General features: G+C 38.8%; 1 protein-coding gene across 7 annotated transcripts in view; it reads right to left on the bottom strand.

Annotated features, from left to right (window-relative positions):
* Nucleotides 1-10605: 10605 nt before the first annotated feature.
* The window catches only part of CCNT2 (cyclin T2), a 44108-nt gene continuing 37217 nt past the window's right edge, over nucleotides 10606-17496 (bottom strand). For 4 of the 7 annotated variants that reach the window (XM_084642976.1, XM_084642972.1, XM_084642975.1 and 1 more), the window contains 2 exons: nucleotides 15588-15658; nucleotides 10607-15107 (listed from right to left, as the gene is read on the bottom strand). In XM_084642976.1, coding sequence (XP_084499102.1) covers nucleotides 13695-15107; nucleotides 15588-15658 — 1484 coding nt within the window. In that variant the 3' untranslated portion in view covers nucleotides 10607-13694. Of the gene's footprint in view, nucleotides 15108-15587; nucleotides 15659-17496 lie in introns of all 7 variants that reach the window. The other 3 variants (XM_084642973.1, XM_084642974.1, XM_084642971.1) reach the window with 2 other exon arrangements.

The raw sequence follows: 17496 nt of genomic DNA, 5'->3' as shown, positions 1-17496 counted from the left end.
GAAACCTGAAAATTTAAAGTCACTTAAGCACTTTTGAAAATTTTAACTTAAGTGACTTAGGAGCCAAAGTCTCAGTTTCAAAAGGGACTTAAACACACAGGAGCCAAAATCCCATTGACTTTCAATAAGTCCTAGGAGAGTTTTAGGCTCCTAAATGCACAAGTCCCTTTTGAAAATAGGATTTAGGAGGATGTCATTTAAGCAACTTTGAAAATTTTACCTTTAGTAAACTAGGTGTCTGTTGTCACTACCTCTAGGAGCAGTGTGCACTATTGCCAATCACCAACATTTAAAAGTCATGAGCTAGGCCCCCAACAACCATGAGAGTCACTTAATCATTAAGTTAATAAATTTTGCCTCTGGTTTCTAAGCCTTTATAATTCATTCTGCTCATAGTGTCAGAGTTTTCTTTGCTTTAAGTGAAAGCTGAGATTCTCATGTAATCACTTGACTCCTAGAACTGAGGCACTAAACACCAAGTATCTCAAAAGCTGACAAAGTTGACAGTGCATGACAATTCAGAAGTAACTGACTACAGATTAGTTCCACCATTCAAGAGAAGTAAAATGCAAACTATAAATGAATGGGTAGTGATCAATGGCTCCATGTCTAGTTGGCAGCCGGTATCAAGCGGAGTGCCCCAAAGGTCAGTCCTGGGGCCAGTTTTGTTAAGGATCTGGAGGATGGTGTGGATTGCACCCTCAGCAAGTTTGCAGATGACACTAAACTGGGAGGAGCGGTAGATATGCTGGGATAGGGATAGGATACAGGGGGACCTAAACGAATTAGAGGATTGGGCCAAAAGAAATCTGATGAGGTATAACAAGGACAAGTGCAGAGGCCTGCACTTAGAATGGAAGCATCCCATGCACCGCTACAGACTAAGGACCGAGCAGCTAGGCAGCAGTTCTGCAGAAAATGCCCTAGGGGTTACAATGGATGAGAAGCTGGATATGAGTCAATAGTGTGCCCTTGTTGCCAAGAAGGCTCACGGCATTTTAGGCTGTATAAGTAGGGGCACTGCCAGCAGATTGAAGGACGTGATCATTCCGCTCTATTCGGCATTGGTGAGGCCTCATCTGGAGCACTGTGTCCATTTTTCGGGCCCCCCCACTACAAGAAGGATGTGGAAAAATTGTAAACACTCCAGCGGAGAGCAATAAAAATTATTAGAGAGCTGGAGCACATGACTTATGAGGAGAGGCTGAGGGAACAGGGATTGTTTAGTCTGCAGAAGAGAAGAATGAGGGGGGATTTGATAGCTGCTTTCAACTACCTGAAAGGGGGTTCCAAAGAGGATGGATCTAGACTGTTCTCAGTGGTACCAGATGACAGAACAAGGAGTAATGGTCTCAAGTTGCAGTGGGAGAGGTTTAGGTTGGATATTAGGAAAAACTTTTTCACTAGGAGGGTGGTGAAGCACTGGAATGCGTTACCTAGGGAGCTGGTGGAATCTCCTTCCTTAGAAGTTTTTAAGGTCAGGCTTGACGAAGCCCTGGCTGGGATGATTTAGTTGGGGATTGGTCCTGCTTTGAGCAGGGGATTGGACTAGATGACATCCTGAGGTCCCTTCCAACCCTGATATTCTATGATTCTATCAAAAGGAAGAGTAATTTAGATTTAGAAAGCAGACTTGCAACTTTTTACTCTAGGAGCGGGAGCATGCTTCACAACATGGCAGAGAAGTCAGAAAGCAAAACAGGATTTAGAAGCCTATGGCAAAACTTTGCAGGATCAAGACATTGTTACTTAATCAATCCAGCAGTTTCCTGTTAGTGTTCCATAGTTTTAGAAATTATACAAGTTTTCAGTTTTGATAATCTGAAGTATTGAAAATGTAAAGATTTTTTTCTCCCTTTAAAGTGTCACATAACTACTGCCAATAAAATGAAAGTTGCATCCTCTCACACTAAGGTTACCTCTCCGGGTGAGGGAACTCCAGTCATTAGGAAAAGGCAGGTGTTAATAATGGGAGATTCGATCATTAGGGTTTGTGATGACCAGGAGAACCGTATGGTGACTTGCCTGCCTGGTGCGAAGGTTGCAGATCTCTCGAGGCATCTAGATAGACTTATGTGTAGTGCTGGGGAGGAGCTGGTGGTCGTGGTACGTGTAGGTACCAGTGATGTAGGGAAGGGTAGGAGAGACGTCCTGGAGGCCTGTCATAAATATAAAGGGAAGGGTAAACACCTTTAAAATCCCTCCTGGCCAGAGGAAAACCCTTTCACTGGTAAAGGGTTAAGAAGCTAGGATAACCTCGCTGGCACCTGACCAAAATGACCAATGAGGAGATACTTTCAAAAGCTGGGGGAAGGGAAAAACAAAGCCTCTCTGTCTGTGTGATGCTTTTGCTGGGGACGGAACAGGAATGGAGTCTTAGAACTTAGTAAATAATCTAGCTAGATATGCGTTAGATTCTGATTTCTTTAAATGGGTGAGAAAAATAAGCTGTGCTGAATGGAATGGATATTCCTGTTTTTGTGTCTTTTTGTAACTTAAGGTTTTGCCTAGAGGAATTCTCTATGTTTTGAATCTAATTACCCTGTAAGGTATTTACCATCCTGATTTTACAGAGGTGATTCTTTTTACTTTTTCTTCTATTAAAATTCTTCTTTTAAGAAACTGAATGCTTTTTCATTGTTCTTAAGATCCAAGGGTTTGGGTCTGTGGTTACCTATGCAAATTGGTGAGGATTTTTATCAAACCTTCCCCAGGAAAGGGGGGGTAACGTTTAGGAGGATTTGGGGGGAGGGGGGAAGACATTTCCAAATGGACTCTTTCCTAATAATATAATACCGGTTAGATGTTTGGTGGTGGCAGCGAAAGTCCAAGGACAAAAGGTAAAATAGTTTGTTCCTTGGGGAAGTTTTAACCTAAGCTGGTAAAAGTAAGCTTAGGAGGTTTTCATGCAGGTCTCCACATCTGTACCCTAGAGTTCAGAGTGGGGAAGGAACCTTGACAAGGCAAAATTTAGGAAAGAGACTGAAATCTAGGACCTCTGTGGTGGCATTCTCAGAAATGCTACCAGTTCCATGCGCAGGGCCAGGTAGGCAAGCAAGCAAAACTTCAGAGTCTCAATGCATGGATGAGATGATGGTGTAGAGAGGAGGGGTTTACATTTATTAGGAACTGGGGAAACTTTTGGGATGGGGGAGCCTACACAGGAAGCATGGGCTCCACCTAAGCCAAAGTGGATCTAGACTGCTGGCACTTAACATTAAAAAGGTTGCAGAGCAGTTTTTAAACTGAGAGATGCGGGAAAGCCAGTTGCTGCAGAGACGCACGTGGATCAGACAGAGACTTCTCTTAGAGGAGAGTCTATTGAAGAGATTCTCTAGGTTTTAGTCAGGAGGAGGGATGAAAGAGGATAAAGTATGGGCCAGATCAAATGAGAAATGTTCACATAAAGAAAAGGGCAGACAAATAAACAGTGACAAGTTTTTAAAGTGCTTGTACACAAATGCTAGAAGTCTAAATAATAAGATGGGTCAACTAGAAAGGCTTGTGTTAAAGGAGGCTATTGATATAATAGGCATCACAGAAACCTGGTGGAGCGAGGACAATCAATGGGACACAATCATTCTGGGGTACAAAATATATCAGAAGGACAGAACAGGTCATGCAGGGGGAGTGGCACTATATGTGAAAGAAAATGTAGAATCAAATGAAATAAAAATCTTAAATGAATCCACATGTTCCATAGAATCTCTATGGTTAGTAATTCCATGCTCAATAAGAATATAATAGTAGGGATCTATTATTGACCACATGACCAGGACAGTGATAGTGACGATGAAATGCTAAGGGAGATTAGAGAGGCTATCAAAATAAAAAACTCAATAATAGTAGGGGATTTCAATTATCCCCATATTGACTGGGTACATGTTACCTCAGGATGAAATGCAGACACAAAATTTCTCGATACTTTAAATGACTGCTTCTTGGAGCAGCTGGTACAGGAACCCACAAGGGGAAAGGCAACTCTCGATCTAGTCCTGAGTGGAGCGCAGGATCGGGTCCAAGAGGTAACTATAACGGGACTGCTTGGAAATAGTGATCATAATATAACAACTTTTAACATTCCTGTGGTGGGCAGAACACCTCAACAGCCCAACACTGTGGTATTTAATTTCAGAAAGGGGAACTCTGCAAAAATGAGGAGGTTAGTTAAACAGAAATTAAAAGGTACAGTGACAAGAGTGAAACCCCTGCAAGCTGCATGGACACTGTTCAAAGACACCATAATAGAGGCTCAACTTAAATGTATACGCCAAATTAAAAAAAGTAAAGAACTAAAAAAGAGCCTCCGTGGCTTAACAACCATGTAAAAGAAGCAGAGAGAGATAAAAAGGTATCTTTTAAAAAGTGGAAGTCAAATCCTAGTGAGGTAAATAGAAAGGAGCATAAACACTGCCAAATTAAATGTAAAAATTTAATAAGAAAAGCCAAAAAGGTGTTTGAAGAACAGCTAGCCAAAATCTCAAAAGGTAATAACAAAATGTTTTTTAAGTACATCAGAAGCAGGAAGCCTGCTAAACAACCAGTGGGGCCCCTGGACGACTGAGATACAAAAGGAGCAATTAAAGATGGTAAAGTCATCGTGGAGAAACTAAATGAATTCTTTGCTTGTCTTCACGGCTGAGGATGGTAGGGAGATTCCCAAACCTGAGCCGTCTTTTGTAGGTGACAAATCTGAGGAATTGTCACAGATTGAAGTGATACTAGAGGTGGTTTTGGAATTAATTGAGAAACTTAACAGTAACAAGTCACCGGGACCAGATGGCATTCACCCAAGAGTTCTGAAAGAACTCAAATGTGAAATTGCGGAACTATTAACTATGGTTTGTAACCTATCCTTTAAATCAGCTACTGTACCCAATGACTGGAAGATCGCTAATGTAATGCCAATATTTAGAAGAGCTCTAGAGGTGATCCTAGCAATTACAAACCGTTAAGTCTAACATCAGTACCAGGCAAATTAGTTGAGACAATAGTAAAGAATAAAATTGTCAGACACATAGAACAACATAAATTTTTGCGCAAAAGTCAACATGGTTTCTGTAAAGGGAGATCATGTCTTACTAATCTATTAGAGTTCTTTGAGGGGTCAAACATGTGGAGAAGGGGGATCCAGCGGATGTAATGTACTTAGATTTCCAGAAAGCCTTTGACAAGATCCCTCATCAAAGGCTCTTATGTAAATTACGTTATCATGGGATAAGAGGCAAGATCCTTTCATGGATTGAGAATAGGTTAAAAGACAGGGAATAAAGGGTAGGAATAAATGGTAAATTTTCAGAATGGAGAGGGGTAACTAGTAGTGTTACCTAGGACCAATCCTATTCAACTTATTCATAAATGATCTGAAGAAAGGGGTAAATAGTGAGGTGGCAAAGTTTGCAGATAATACTAAACTGCTCAAGATAGTTAAGACCAAAGCGGACTGTGAAGAACTTCAAAAAGATCTCACAAAACTAAGTGATTGGGCAACAAAATGGCAAATGAAATTTAATGTGGATAAATGTAAAGTAATGCACATTGGAAAAAATAATCCCAACTATACATACAATACGATGGAGGCTAATTTACCTACACCTACTCAGGAGAAAGATCTTGGAGTCTTTGTGGATAGTCTGAAGACGTCCATGCAGTGTGTAGCAGCAGTCAAAAAAGCAAATGGGATGTTAGGAATCATTAAAAAAGGGATAGAGAATAAGACGGAGAATATCTTATTGTCCTTATATAAATCATGGTACGCCCCCATCTTGAATACTGCATACAGATGTGGTCCCTTCATCTCAAAAAAGATATACTGGCATAAGAAAAGGTTGGGAAAAGGGCAACTAAAATGATTAGGGGTTTGGAACGGGTCCCATATGCAGAGAGATTAAAAAGGCTAGGATTTTTCATCTTGGAAAAGAGGGTATGGATATGATAGAGGTATATAAAATCATGAGTGGTGTGGAGAAAGTGAATAAGGAAAAGTTATTTACTTGTTCCCATAAGAAGGAGGGGCCACCAAATGAAATTAATGGGTAACAGGTTCAAAATAAATAAAAGGAAGTTCTTCACTCAGCGCAGTGTCAACCTGTGGAACTCCTTGCCTGAGGAGGTTGTGAAGGCTAGGACTATAACAGGGTTTAAAACAGAACTGGATAAATTCATGGCGGTTATGTCCATTAATGGCTATTAGCCAGGATGGGTAAGCAATGGTGTTCCGAGCTTCTATTTGTCAGAGGGTGGAGATGGATGGCAGGAGAGAGATCACTAGTTACCTGTTAGGTTCACTGCCTCTGGGGCACCTGGCATTGGCCACTGTCAGTAGACAGGATACTGGGCTGGATGGACCTTTGGTCTGACCCAGTATGGCCGTTCTTATGTTTTTGGTGACATACATTAGGTACAATATTGCTAGCATACATAAACTGAAAGTTCTCACATGGACCAATATGTGGGGGAAGGTCTTGCAGGATCCTATACACAGCTCTGTAGGAATTCCATATAAATAAAATCTGGTGGAAGGCAGAAATTAGATGTCATAGTAACTAACTGGCTTCCTGTCTCCTTCCTCCTTCTCCCAGCCCAGGCACTTACTTTATGACAGATTCCCAGTTGTGTAAGCACAGAAAATGCTAGAACCATTCTGCTGCTCAGTGAGAAACCTGTGATAACCGCTGCATTGTATTTAAACATATAAAGTGCATGCAGAATCAACAGCTATCCACACCAGTTCTTTTCTAATTGTAACACAGGCTAGACCCATCTAATAGTTCAATTACCACAAATTGCACCATAATCACCCTTGCTTTTTGAATTTATTGCAGAATTGTTCCATAACGTACATTAATTTTTTAAACATCTTTAGGGTCCTCATTATGTGATGAAAACTCAAAATGTTAACTAGATGGAGTTTGCCAGTTTGTAGAAAACTTAGTGAACTGCCCTTATTTATCTAGCTCAGTGAGGTGTTACCACTGACGTGATGGTGCTTTTGATATCAGCACTGTAAGTTATTTCACTGTGGGTTGCTTAAGCAGTAACATTTATTTACATTGTTGATGGTATAGAGCAGTGATTTTTAACCATCAGCACACTGCTCAGGTCCATGTTATCCTCGGGGACAGACAGATGGTATGTATATTGTGTGGATACAGCCCATACAACCCAGATTGTTTCATATGCAGCCTACAATGGTAAGTAGATTGAGAATCACTGGTAGAGTGGATAGTGGGTTATGCAACAGAACAACTAGCTGCTAGCAAAATTTGATAGGGAAATATATTGGGGAAGGGATGCATTTAATAAAGCAGAACTGCTTCCTGGTGATAAGAATCCTAAATGCCTTGGTTAATACAAAAGTCTGCAACATAATGAAAATTTAGGGGCAGTATAAAAAACTGAATTCAGCAGCAAAAAGCCAACAAGATATAGTGGAGATAGTGAGCTGGAGAGTTTAGAGCAGAGCCGAGCCACCACATGATTCTAGGTTTATAAACATAATTCAGACTTAAACTGTTGTATAGAACACTGGGAATTGAGCAGAGTAGCTCAGAATAGATGAAACTATTAGACTGAGGTGGAAGCTATATTTTAGCTTAGAACAAAAATCTTTAGCCCACATTAGGAAACCAAAGTTTCAGATATGTTATTGGCCACAACGGTGAGTATAATACAAAATTTATAGAACATTTAATACTGAATTTTTCCTTGAAAAGGGAATTAAAGTGATTTATGTCAACAATTTTACCTACTGAAAAAATTACATATCTAGTAAAAAGAAAAGGAGGACTTGTGGCACCTTAGAGACTAACCAATTTGTTAGTCTCTAAAGTGCCACAAGTCCTCCTTTTCTTTTTGCGGATACAGACTAACATGGCTGCTACTCTGAAACCTATCATTATATCTAGTGATGCTTGTTCTCAGGGTTTTTATATACTTAAAATTCCACAGAATTGAGCCAAATTATATACACCACCTGTCAAAAGAAAGAAATTTAGCAGATTCTCTCACATTACTGGGCCCTCTCAGAGGACAAAGTAATGAACATTTCTCCCCTACAACTGTGCTGATTATTTCAGTGCTATCAGTAATCTGAAAGGGATATTCTGCAAAATGGAAGTAGCTGGCAGGATTGAAGTTTGTTCAAGCTTCTAACAGGTTATAAAAATTAAAAAAAAAATTTTCTTTAGAACTATATTTTAAAATGTTTGATTTAACTGAATTTACCCAATTTTTCTCACTTTAAAGTCTTCCAGTAAAATAATTTCAGATACTTGTTTAGCAGATTTTGTGAAAACAAATTGTTCCTTCTACCACTTCTATTAATATTTTCCATTATGTATCACATAAGAGTGGGAGAACATTATGCCAGAGTAATAATCCTAACTTCACACTCATTTCCAAAAGTCCAAATAATTCAGTCCCATTTTACAGAATATAGATTGATCCTTATGGAAAGTCCTTTGAAACTAGAGCATCTTCTTGTTACATTATCTTGCAGAATAACTGTAGGAACCCAGTCCTATGACCTACAGTGAGTTGTACATAGTTCTGATATATAATAAATTGCCTCTTTGCATTAGGGCATCTTCAAAAAGCCTGCAAAGTAAATATGAGCTTTAATTTAGCATGAAATAATAGCTACATATAACTTATACTAAATAATAACAGATAGCGGTGCTCTAGAGCAAGCAGTATAGAGTAGAAATTTTATGTTTTTCAACAAAACCCTCACATTCCCCCTGGAAGGTCTTGCAATAAAAGCTACCACACTGAGTACCTTATTAAAAATAAGTGGATTAGAATATTCTAGTAACCCCTAGATATTTTAATGTTTATAAAAACTAAGCATTGTAAGCATAGCCTCAAAACAGGGAGAGCATTAAACATGCTGATATGAACCTGTTAAAATCCCTGATGCTTTGGTGACATCTGAAATTGTTTAGCATCTGTTTAAGCCTTCTGTTATTCAAAGAAAATTTCAAAGCTTTAGAATCTTTGTTGCTTAAATGTTAGTTTGTTGCTATTTCCTAGTTAGTATATAAGATTTTAAAGTCAAATTTCACCCACTGGGTTAGATACTACAGCACACTGTCTGACAAAGGAAACAACTGGAAATTCAAAGGCCTTGTCTACACACAGACATTGTAGAGATTTAACTATACCTATAGCTTATGGGAAAGGAAAGAAGATATGCTAGTATAAGGCAACTTTACACCAATATAACTGCAGCCATATTAGGGGTTGTACCAGTATAATTATACAGCTGAAAAAAAAAATCTACTCGTAACTGGCAGTTATACTGGTACAAAAGCTGTGTATATACCAAGCCAAAGCGTCAGGGGAGAAGTGGAAGTAGTAAGCCCAAAATAAAGCATACAAGTTATCCAACAACACCTGGATATGATGCAGCATACATTCTTAAAGTGGTTGTAGTATAGCTATGAGTCACTAAAAAAATCAAAACTTTTAAATCAAGTTTCTTGGACTTAATTTTCATTCAAAACCCACCAGTCCCTCTGTTATGTCTCACTACAGAGATATTTTTTCATTTAGCTCAAAATCTAAAATGTTGTTATAGCCTATCTTGAGTAAAAGCAATATTATATATTGTCATTCTAATCTCATTAGAAACATTGACAGAGAATCAGTGTAGTTTAATCTATTTTACAAATATTCCATTGGAGCAACTGGAATGCCACATCCATACAAAGAGCAATTAAAATGACTCAGTGATCTGACAATTCTTTTAGAAGGTGAGGGAAAGTAATCCAGATGAAGATCAAAGGGAAATTGGAAACAAAATGATCAAATATAAACTGCCCCCAACAGGGAAGGCTTCTGAGCAGTCCTGAAGATGATCAAAGTGACTCAATAGGACATCTTCAGTAAGGGACTTTTACGAGCAAAGAGAACTGACCAGCTGCAATTGTAGGGATATGGGAAAGGTAAGTAGTCCAGGGCCATCTTGTATTTATAACATTCAGTGTCTAGGAACCAGTTTAGTCAGCTTCAGTACTCATTGAAGACTTGAGAGGAGCAAGGGAGTAACAGCTTTCTCCCTGTAGAACTGCTTGGAATGCCGGCATACTTGTAATTCTGCTTTGCTGGAGGAAGTATAGTTTTAAAACCATGAATTAGTACATTTCAAATTATGGATAAAATAGCTATAATGCTCCTACGACAGTTCCACATTCTGATATGGAAAAAAAAATCAAAGTTCCCACTTGGTTCATATCAAATGAAAAGTACGTACCTCATTTTTTTTTTCCCTCTAAATGTATCTAAGTTATATAACTTGCTTTTCTGAAAGTTCTCTGACTACGTATTTTTGCTGAGTTAGAAATTACTGTGAAAAAAGTTAGGGAAGGTAAATTATGTTATTTTTTCAAAATTCAAAAGTGCTTTCTGTTTACATTTGAAAAAACCATGGATGTTTTGTCATCAAATCCAAGGGGATTTTTCATAATTAATATATACAAGCAAAATTGGCAAGATAAGTACAGGAAATGGGACTGTATTTCTGCCCAATAGTGAGAGTGGCGAGGTAAGGAACTTTATTAATAAATAGCTTTTACACAAGTTGTCCTTAAAAAAGATAAGTGAAGTTTTAATTTCATAAAAGGGCTGTTTTAAAATTGCAACTGGCTATTTTAACATGAAACATTTATCTACAATGAGCAGAAAGGGTATACAGCACTTCAATTTTAACCAAATATCAAAAGTACTAGACCACAGCAAGATACAGTACATTGTCTAGAGTACTTTAATGCAGTACTTCCACCTTTAGCAAGGACACTAAAGATTCAGCGTACAGTAGAATCTCTATAATCCACACACTTAACATATCACAAAAATGATGAGATTTAATAGCTGAGCACTGTAGTGAGGTTTCAGAATTAAGACTTCATTTTTACAAAATACATAGTGTATTTTCTATTAAATTCACTCAAGACAGTAACAAAACTATAACCAAAGTGAACAAAGTACATTGTGGCGTATTAGCTTTTTTATTGCATTTATTCATTCACTTATGGGACCAATGCTGACCCCATAAACAGTTGGAACATGCTGTAAATCAAAGTTCAGTCATTTGCAATGGGTTTCAGTCAGTGTGAATTAGTGATATTTTGTTGTTCCCCACCCCCCATATCCACCATGTCAACTCTAATCTCAGAGAGCAAGACTTCAGTACAGAGATATACATATTTACACAATTATAATGCAAACTAAAAATAATCTTATTTGTGGATATTCTCTACAAAGAAATTGAAATCACGGTTTCTCATTAACTTAGAATAGCAACCCTTTGTCAATGTAATTTCAGAGCTGCCTGGAATCAGCGTGAACGACCTGTGTAAGTCATCAACTCAAGTGAAAATCTCTGGCGTTTTTCATTTGTTTTTGACCATCACCAGTTACCTGCCTGGCATTTCATCTCTAAGTTATAACATTAGATGCTATATTTCTAGTACAATATATTGCTGTATCCACATTGGATGCATAAGAGGCATTTCATTGTACAGCTATTTAATAGGCTTACAAGCAAATATTGTGATACTTTGTAAAGAGTATTTTAAACACAATTTACTATTTTATCTTCTATCTCTGCATATTAGTTTAGAACAGTTTACATTGCTTACATTTGTCAACAATTCTTCAGACTTAGTGCTGAGGTGGAGAGGAGAGACTATTAAAAGGGTTAGAACATATCCAACAATGTGAAACAAGTGTAATAATGTTGAAGTATATTTTTCTGAATGTAGAGAAATTCAAAGCAGTTAAGGGTAAAGTTTTGTATCCTGTATATCCATGGGAAAAGGCTAAATGTGGACCTAGATACATTATTCTGTTTTCAATTTAAAATGTTTAGATGTAAAAAGTAGTGTCCATTGTTCAAATAAAACTTAGTGATAAGCTTTTGCATTACTGGAAACCGAGTATTACATAGTAATTGATATACCTGTAGTTACATAATATAGCAACTACAAACGGGTAAGTACTGAACAATTTTGTGGTTTAAAGCACTTCATTTAATAATGGAACTAAAGGGCTAAGCTTCAGATTAAAATTCTGAAGTGTTTACAACCAGTTACACCAAGTACTAACTGCATATGCAGGTGATTTAGCAAAACTTCACTTCTTGTATATTTTAAAAAAATCAAAACAGTCACTAGGAACCAGCGTTCGCTATCTTATACTGAATACATGTTGAATTAATTCATAGCTTATTAATGATTTTAAGCGCAACCATAAAATTAGTTAATTGTCAGCTGGTAAAACGGAACTGTAGTATTGGCTTTCAACAAAAATGATGTATAAATGTTCAAGTCTCTTATTTCTTCTAAAAAGGCAGAAGACTGTGCGAACAGTACACAAGCCATATTATGACACTTGCAGACAGACAAAGTGTATACTAGTGGTTTAATTGAAGAGTGATTTTTCACAGAGCTAAAAACAAAACAAGTAACCTCCAATTTTGTAACTAATCACAAGTACAATGCACAGAGAATCAGTGGTAATTATTTTATTGTTGGAATATAAAGGAAAGTTGGGATATCATAGTTTTACTCTTATTTATTGTGAAGACTGCATTCTCACCTGTAAAAGAAATATGGCATCACACACAAATACACTTCTTGGACTTCAGAACATGGCTGTTATTCTGAAAAGGTAATGGAAACAGTGATCCCTGTTTACTATTAAAATAACTTATGGTATTAAAGTTTAAAAAACAACTTACTAATTTTTCACTATAAGTTTTTATGAATTTCAGTTCTTAACTCACATTAATCTACGTAATCATTAAGTAACAGCTCTGCCTATATTACTGCATCAAGCCAATAAACATTTAAATGCACTTCACATCAAAAGATTATGTAAACTTTATTCTCTTTTCCTTCAGAAAGCTTGGGGTGCATTTCAGCAGTCAATCTGGTCACAATCAGCAAACTGAGGCCCAGACTCCTTTATTGCCTCATTGGTGATGCTCTCCTGTGGACGACCACACATGGTACTAAATTACCCATTCTAGTGAAGTGCCCTTTTAAGCAGCTTCCAATAAGGCCTACAGTTCAAGATAAACATGACAAAGCGTCACCTTTGTTTAGATTACTGATGGACTCTGACACAAGATAAAATAAAGTTATGTATATTTTGTTATACTTACAAGCAGCTCCAATCCTGAGTATTTATGGTATATCTAAACATACAAAAATGTATGTACATTTTTCTCCACTTTCTTGTAAACAGTTGTCAGTATACTGTTTTTAATCCCTTTATCTTTGAAACATGCAAATCATACATACAGTATAAATACACAAGGAAACAATTACACTCATTCAAAAGCTAAGCAACAAAAATGGTGGCTGCAGTATTCAAAATTTTAAATAATCAATGCTTGAGGCATCCTAGACACCTAAAAGCAGATGATCATTCTACTGTTCTTAGCTGCAGTTGTAGAAATACTGAGATTTTTGCACCTTCCATGCTATTACAGTATTTATAACACTATTGTATGTGGAGATAAAGACTTGTTTACTATACCTCTTCTTTTCAGTGAAGGATAAAGCAGCACTTACATATACTGAAACCATGGCAACAACAGCTGGTGTTGCTACTGCTAGATTAGGAATTTTTCCATTCTAACAATTCTTAAATTAAAAAAGTAAAGAAAAAGTGACCTAAACAATTGATTACATGTTCATTCCTTGGGCACTTAACAGCGAATCCAGCATGTCGAATGTATCTTTGTAGTCCATATGCTGGCTGTTTGTACTGTACTCGTGATTGGCATCAGGACCGTTCTCCACTGGCTTCTTGTCCAGTTTCACGAGGGTGCTGAGATGTCCGTAGCCCACCTGGTATGTGACAGGGGGAGGAGGGGGTAAGGGAAGGTTAAAAACAGAGTTGTGAGAGGATACATACTGCTTAACAGAGGAGGAAGAACTAGATGAACTACCTGAACTTTTGGAACTTTTGCTCAATTTGGAGTGGTGGTTGTGAGAAGCATCATTGCTGTGCAACTTCTTTCTTGAAGAGCCGGAACTAGAGGAATTACCATCACTACTCAGGCCAACAGGACTCCTCAAAGCAGTTGGTGTTATTCCATCAGTGCTATGTTTACTGCCGCCGCTACTACTGCCACCACTATGTGAATGCTTGTGACTGCTACTGTGATGGCGATTTGAAGAATGTTCTTTGTGCTTTTCTTTATGGTCTTTGCTAACATGTGGACTTGAGTGTTTGCTTTTTCCACTGCCCTCATCAGATGAGCTGTGTCTTTCTGAAGAAACTTTAATTTTCATTTTCAAATCTTCTTTACTGGAACTCTTTTCTGTAGGTGGGATTGGTATTCGCAGTTTGAGTGATCCACCCTTTTCTTTTTTATCAGACACATGTTTTTCTGGTTTCTCTGCATTTGCAACAGGAATTTTCATTTTAATAGGGGACGTAACAGAACTGCTACTGGCTGCTTGTGGTTGGATGTGCTTTTTATGTTGCTGTTCTACTTGGGTAGCTACATAATGTTCCCTCACATCCAGTTCAAGGGTTTCTAGTTTGCGTTTCTCTCTGTATTTATCCAAGGACATTTTCTGAGGAATTACAGGAGCAGCAACCTGTCCATGGTGTTTGTTTCCTGACTTGTGAGCATAGTCTTGTTTACCAGTGGAATGCTCAGTAAGTTTGTCAGATCTGTGATGTAACCCAGAATGCAATTGTACAGAAGTTCCTGGCTGGAAGTTCAGATTGTACTGACTACCAGGTAATGTAGTTTCCTGTTTCTGAGAATATATTTGTTCGGTCCTTGTTTGTTCTTGATGTTGAGGCCATTCTTGGTGCGATGCCAAACTATATGAGGTACTTGGCATTCCTGTAGCTAATATTGCCAAGTTTTCAGGTGCATGACTGTGTTGAACAGACATACTTCCTGAGTTCAGAGGTACTGGTGCAGGAAAGGTCGACGTTGATGATTTTTGGAAGCTTGTATTGGCAGATACACCAGTAACGGTATCCACCAAAATGGAATTCTGGACCAAAGATGAACCAAGAAGAGAATTCTCAGATACCTGTCCATCCCCTTTCGGTTTCTTAGCAGCCTGATTAGCCTATATGAAAAGGAAAGGAGTAAGGACAAACTTAGAAAGTACCTACAAATAAACAGCTACCTAACATATCTCAAAACTGGATAAAATAGGGTGGATTTCATTGTTTCAATTTTAAATTTTACTTTAATTTTATTTTATTTATTTTAAATGTAAGCTACCATAATAGGGAACTACAGAGAGACATACAATTATGAACATATTGCTAAGGAAAAGTTCAGGAAGTTTACAATCTTACTTTTAAGGTTTGTGGCAGTTATCATAGAATCATAGAATATCAGGGTTGGAAGGGACCTCAGGAGGTCATCTAGTCCAACCCCCTGCTCAAAGCAGGACCAATCCCCAAGTTTTGCCCTGATCCCTAAATGGCTCCCTCAAGGACTGAACTCACAACCCTGGGTTTAGAAGGCCAATGCTCAAACCACTGAGCTATCCCTCCCCCCATATGTCCTATGACAAATTACTTAGGCAACAAGTTCTTACCCTCCAATTACGAATCCTCTTCAGTCGGCTAGGTGTTTTCTCTAGTATTTGCAGAAACTCATGTGTGAGCTCTGAGGAAAAAAACCAAAAGCCTCTTTTCATACTTGAATCAGTAACAGAATCTATGGGCTTGTCTACTCAGATAGTACAGGTAAGCCACGGTGTACATTTACAGAAACCCAGCTTGCCATGCAGTAACTGGCTGTGTGGACCCTGCTACCGCTGTACATCAAAATACACTACAGAACTTACCCTCTTGCATCTTTACAGTAATAGCGCACAACCTTAAATCTTAAACCTTAAAATATTAGTTCAGTTTAAAATTTAGTTTGAAGGGGCTAAGCATTTTATAAGCCAAGCAGTTTAAAATCTAAAGGCTTATTCAGATTTAAACCTTATCTTACAAGCTTGGTCAGAAAGGCTGAACTGGTGACTCATAGCCTCCTGGAGGTGTTAGCCACTGTGGCAGCAGAGTAAATCATTCATTAGTGATACCCCAAGGGCTATAACTATCCCACCTCACAGGGTCCTAGAGCCTTGGCTCCAGTGTGAGCCCAGAAGTCTACACTGTAATTAAAGAGCCCCCACAAGCCTGAGTGAGCTGGCATGAGCCAGCAGAGGATGTCTAACTGCAGTGTAGACATACTCCTAGAGGTCAGGACACAAGTAATCAATAATAGGTATGAAGGGGTGTAGTCTAGTGTGTGTGTGTGTGTGTGTGTGTGTGGGGGGGGGGGGTTAGATCTAGAGACCTCCTGAGACAGCCCCCTCTTGAACAGATAGCCTGTGAGAGAGAGCAAGCACAGGAACTGAGGGAGTTTGGCTGCAGAGAGAGTTTGGCAGTGAAGGAGTCCAAGAGATTTAACAAATAGAAAGGCACCAAGTTCAAGAAAACTCATGAAATAAAGAAAACCCAATACACCTAACAAACATATCCAAAACTTAGCCAACAATAAGCCACCCCAAGAGTAAAAATGCAGGCAGAAAACCAGCAGAAGGGTGACAGCTACCCACGTTATTGCACTAAGTGCAACATGTATTACCACCTGCCTCACGGACAGGGGGCATACGTGTGCATGCAGCCCAAGCAACTCATGGCCCTGAGACAGAGTACATGCACTTGAAGCCAGAGTGGCTGAACTGGATAAGCAAAGAGAGAGACAGAGCTATACAGAGGGGACTTTCAGGGACATAGTGGAGTAGTCCTACCTCCTGTCCGAAAGCCCCTGTGCTGTTAAGGAGGATGAAAGTCTCAGGGCAGGAGAAATGATCCTGGGGCAGAGGGAAATGACCTCATAATTGGGACCCACCTTTCAGATGATGGCATGATATCCTCTCACATTGAGGATATCGCTCCGGAGGCAGGGAGTCAAGTTATTAGGAAGAGATAGGCAATAGTAGTAGAGGACTTGATTATTTGAAATGTAGACAGTTGGCTTTGTGATGACTGAGAGAACTGCATGGTGAATTGCCTTCTGGGTGCAAAGGTAGCAGATCTCATGAAACATCTAGATAGTCTCATAGGTAGTACTGGGGAGGAGCCGATGGTATAAGTAAGTATCAAAATGACATAGGGAAAGGTTGGAAAGAGGTCCTGGAGGCCAAGTTTAGGCAGCTGGGTAAGAGATTGAGGTCCAGGACCCCCATGGTAGAATTCACTGAAATGCTTCCAGTTCCAAGCACAGGGCAGTAAGACTGGCAGAACTGCAAGGTCTCAGTGCGTAGATGATACATTGGTACACGGAAGAGGGATTTATTAGGAACTGGGGAACTTTTGGGGAAGGATTGGTCTATAAAGAAGGGATGGGCTTCACATGAACCAAAATGGAACCAGACTGTGGCATGTAAAATTGAAAAAGTTGTAGAGGATTGTTTAAACTGGGGAAAACCTGATGGGGTGGAGCAGTAC

This window comes from Lepidochelys olivacea (assembly GCF_965140295.1).
Source record: "Lepidochelys olivacea isolate rLepOli2 genome assembly, chromosome: 11".
Lineage (NCBI taxonomy): Eukaryota > Metazoa > Chordata > Testudines > Cheloniidae > Lepidochelys > Lepidochelys olivacea.
This window is presented reverse-complemented; position numbering and strand designations above follow the sequence as displayed.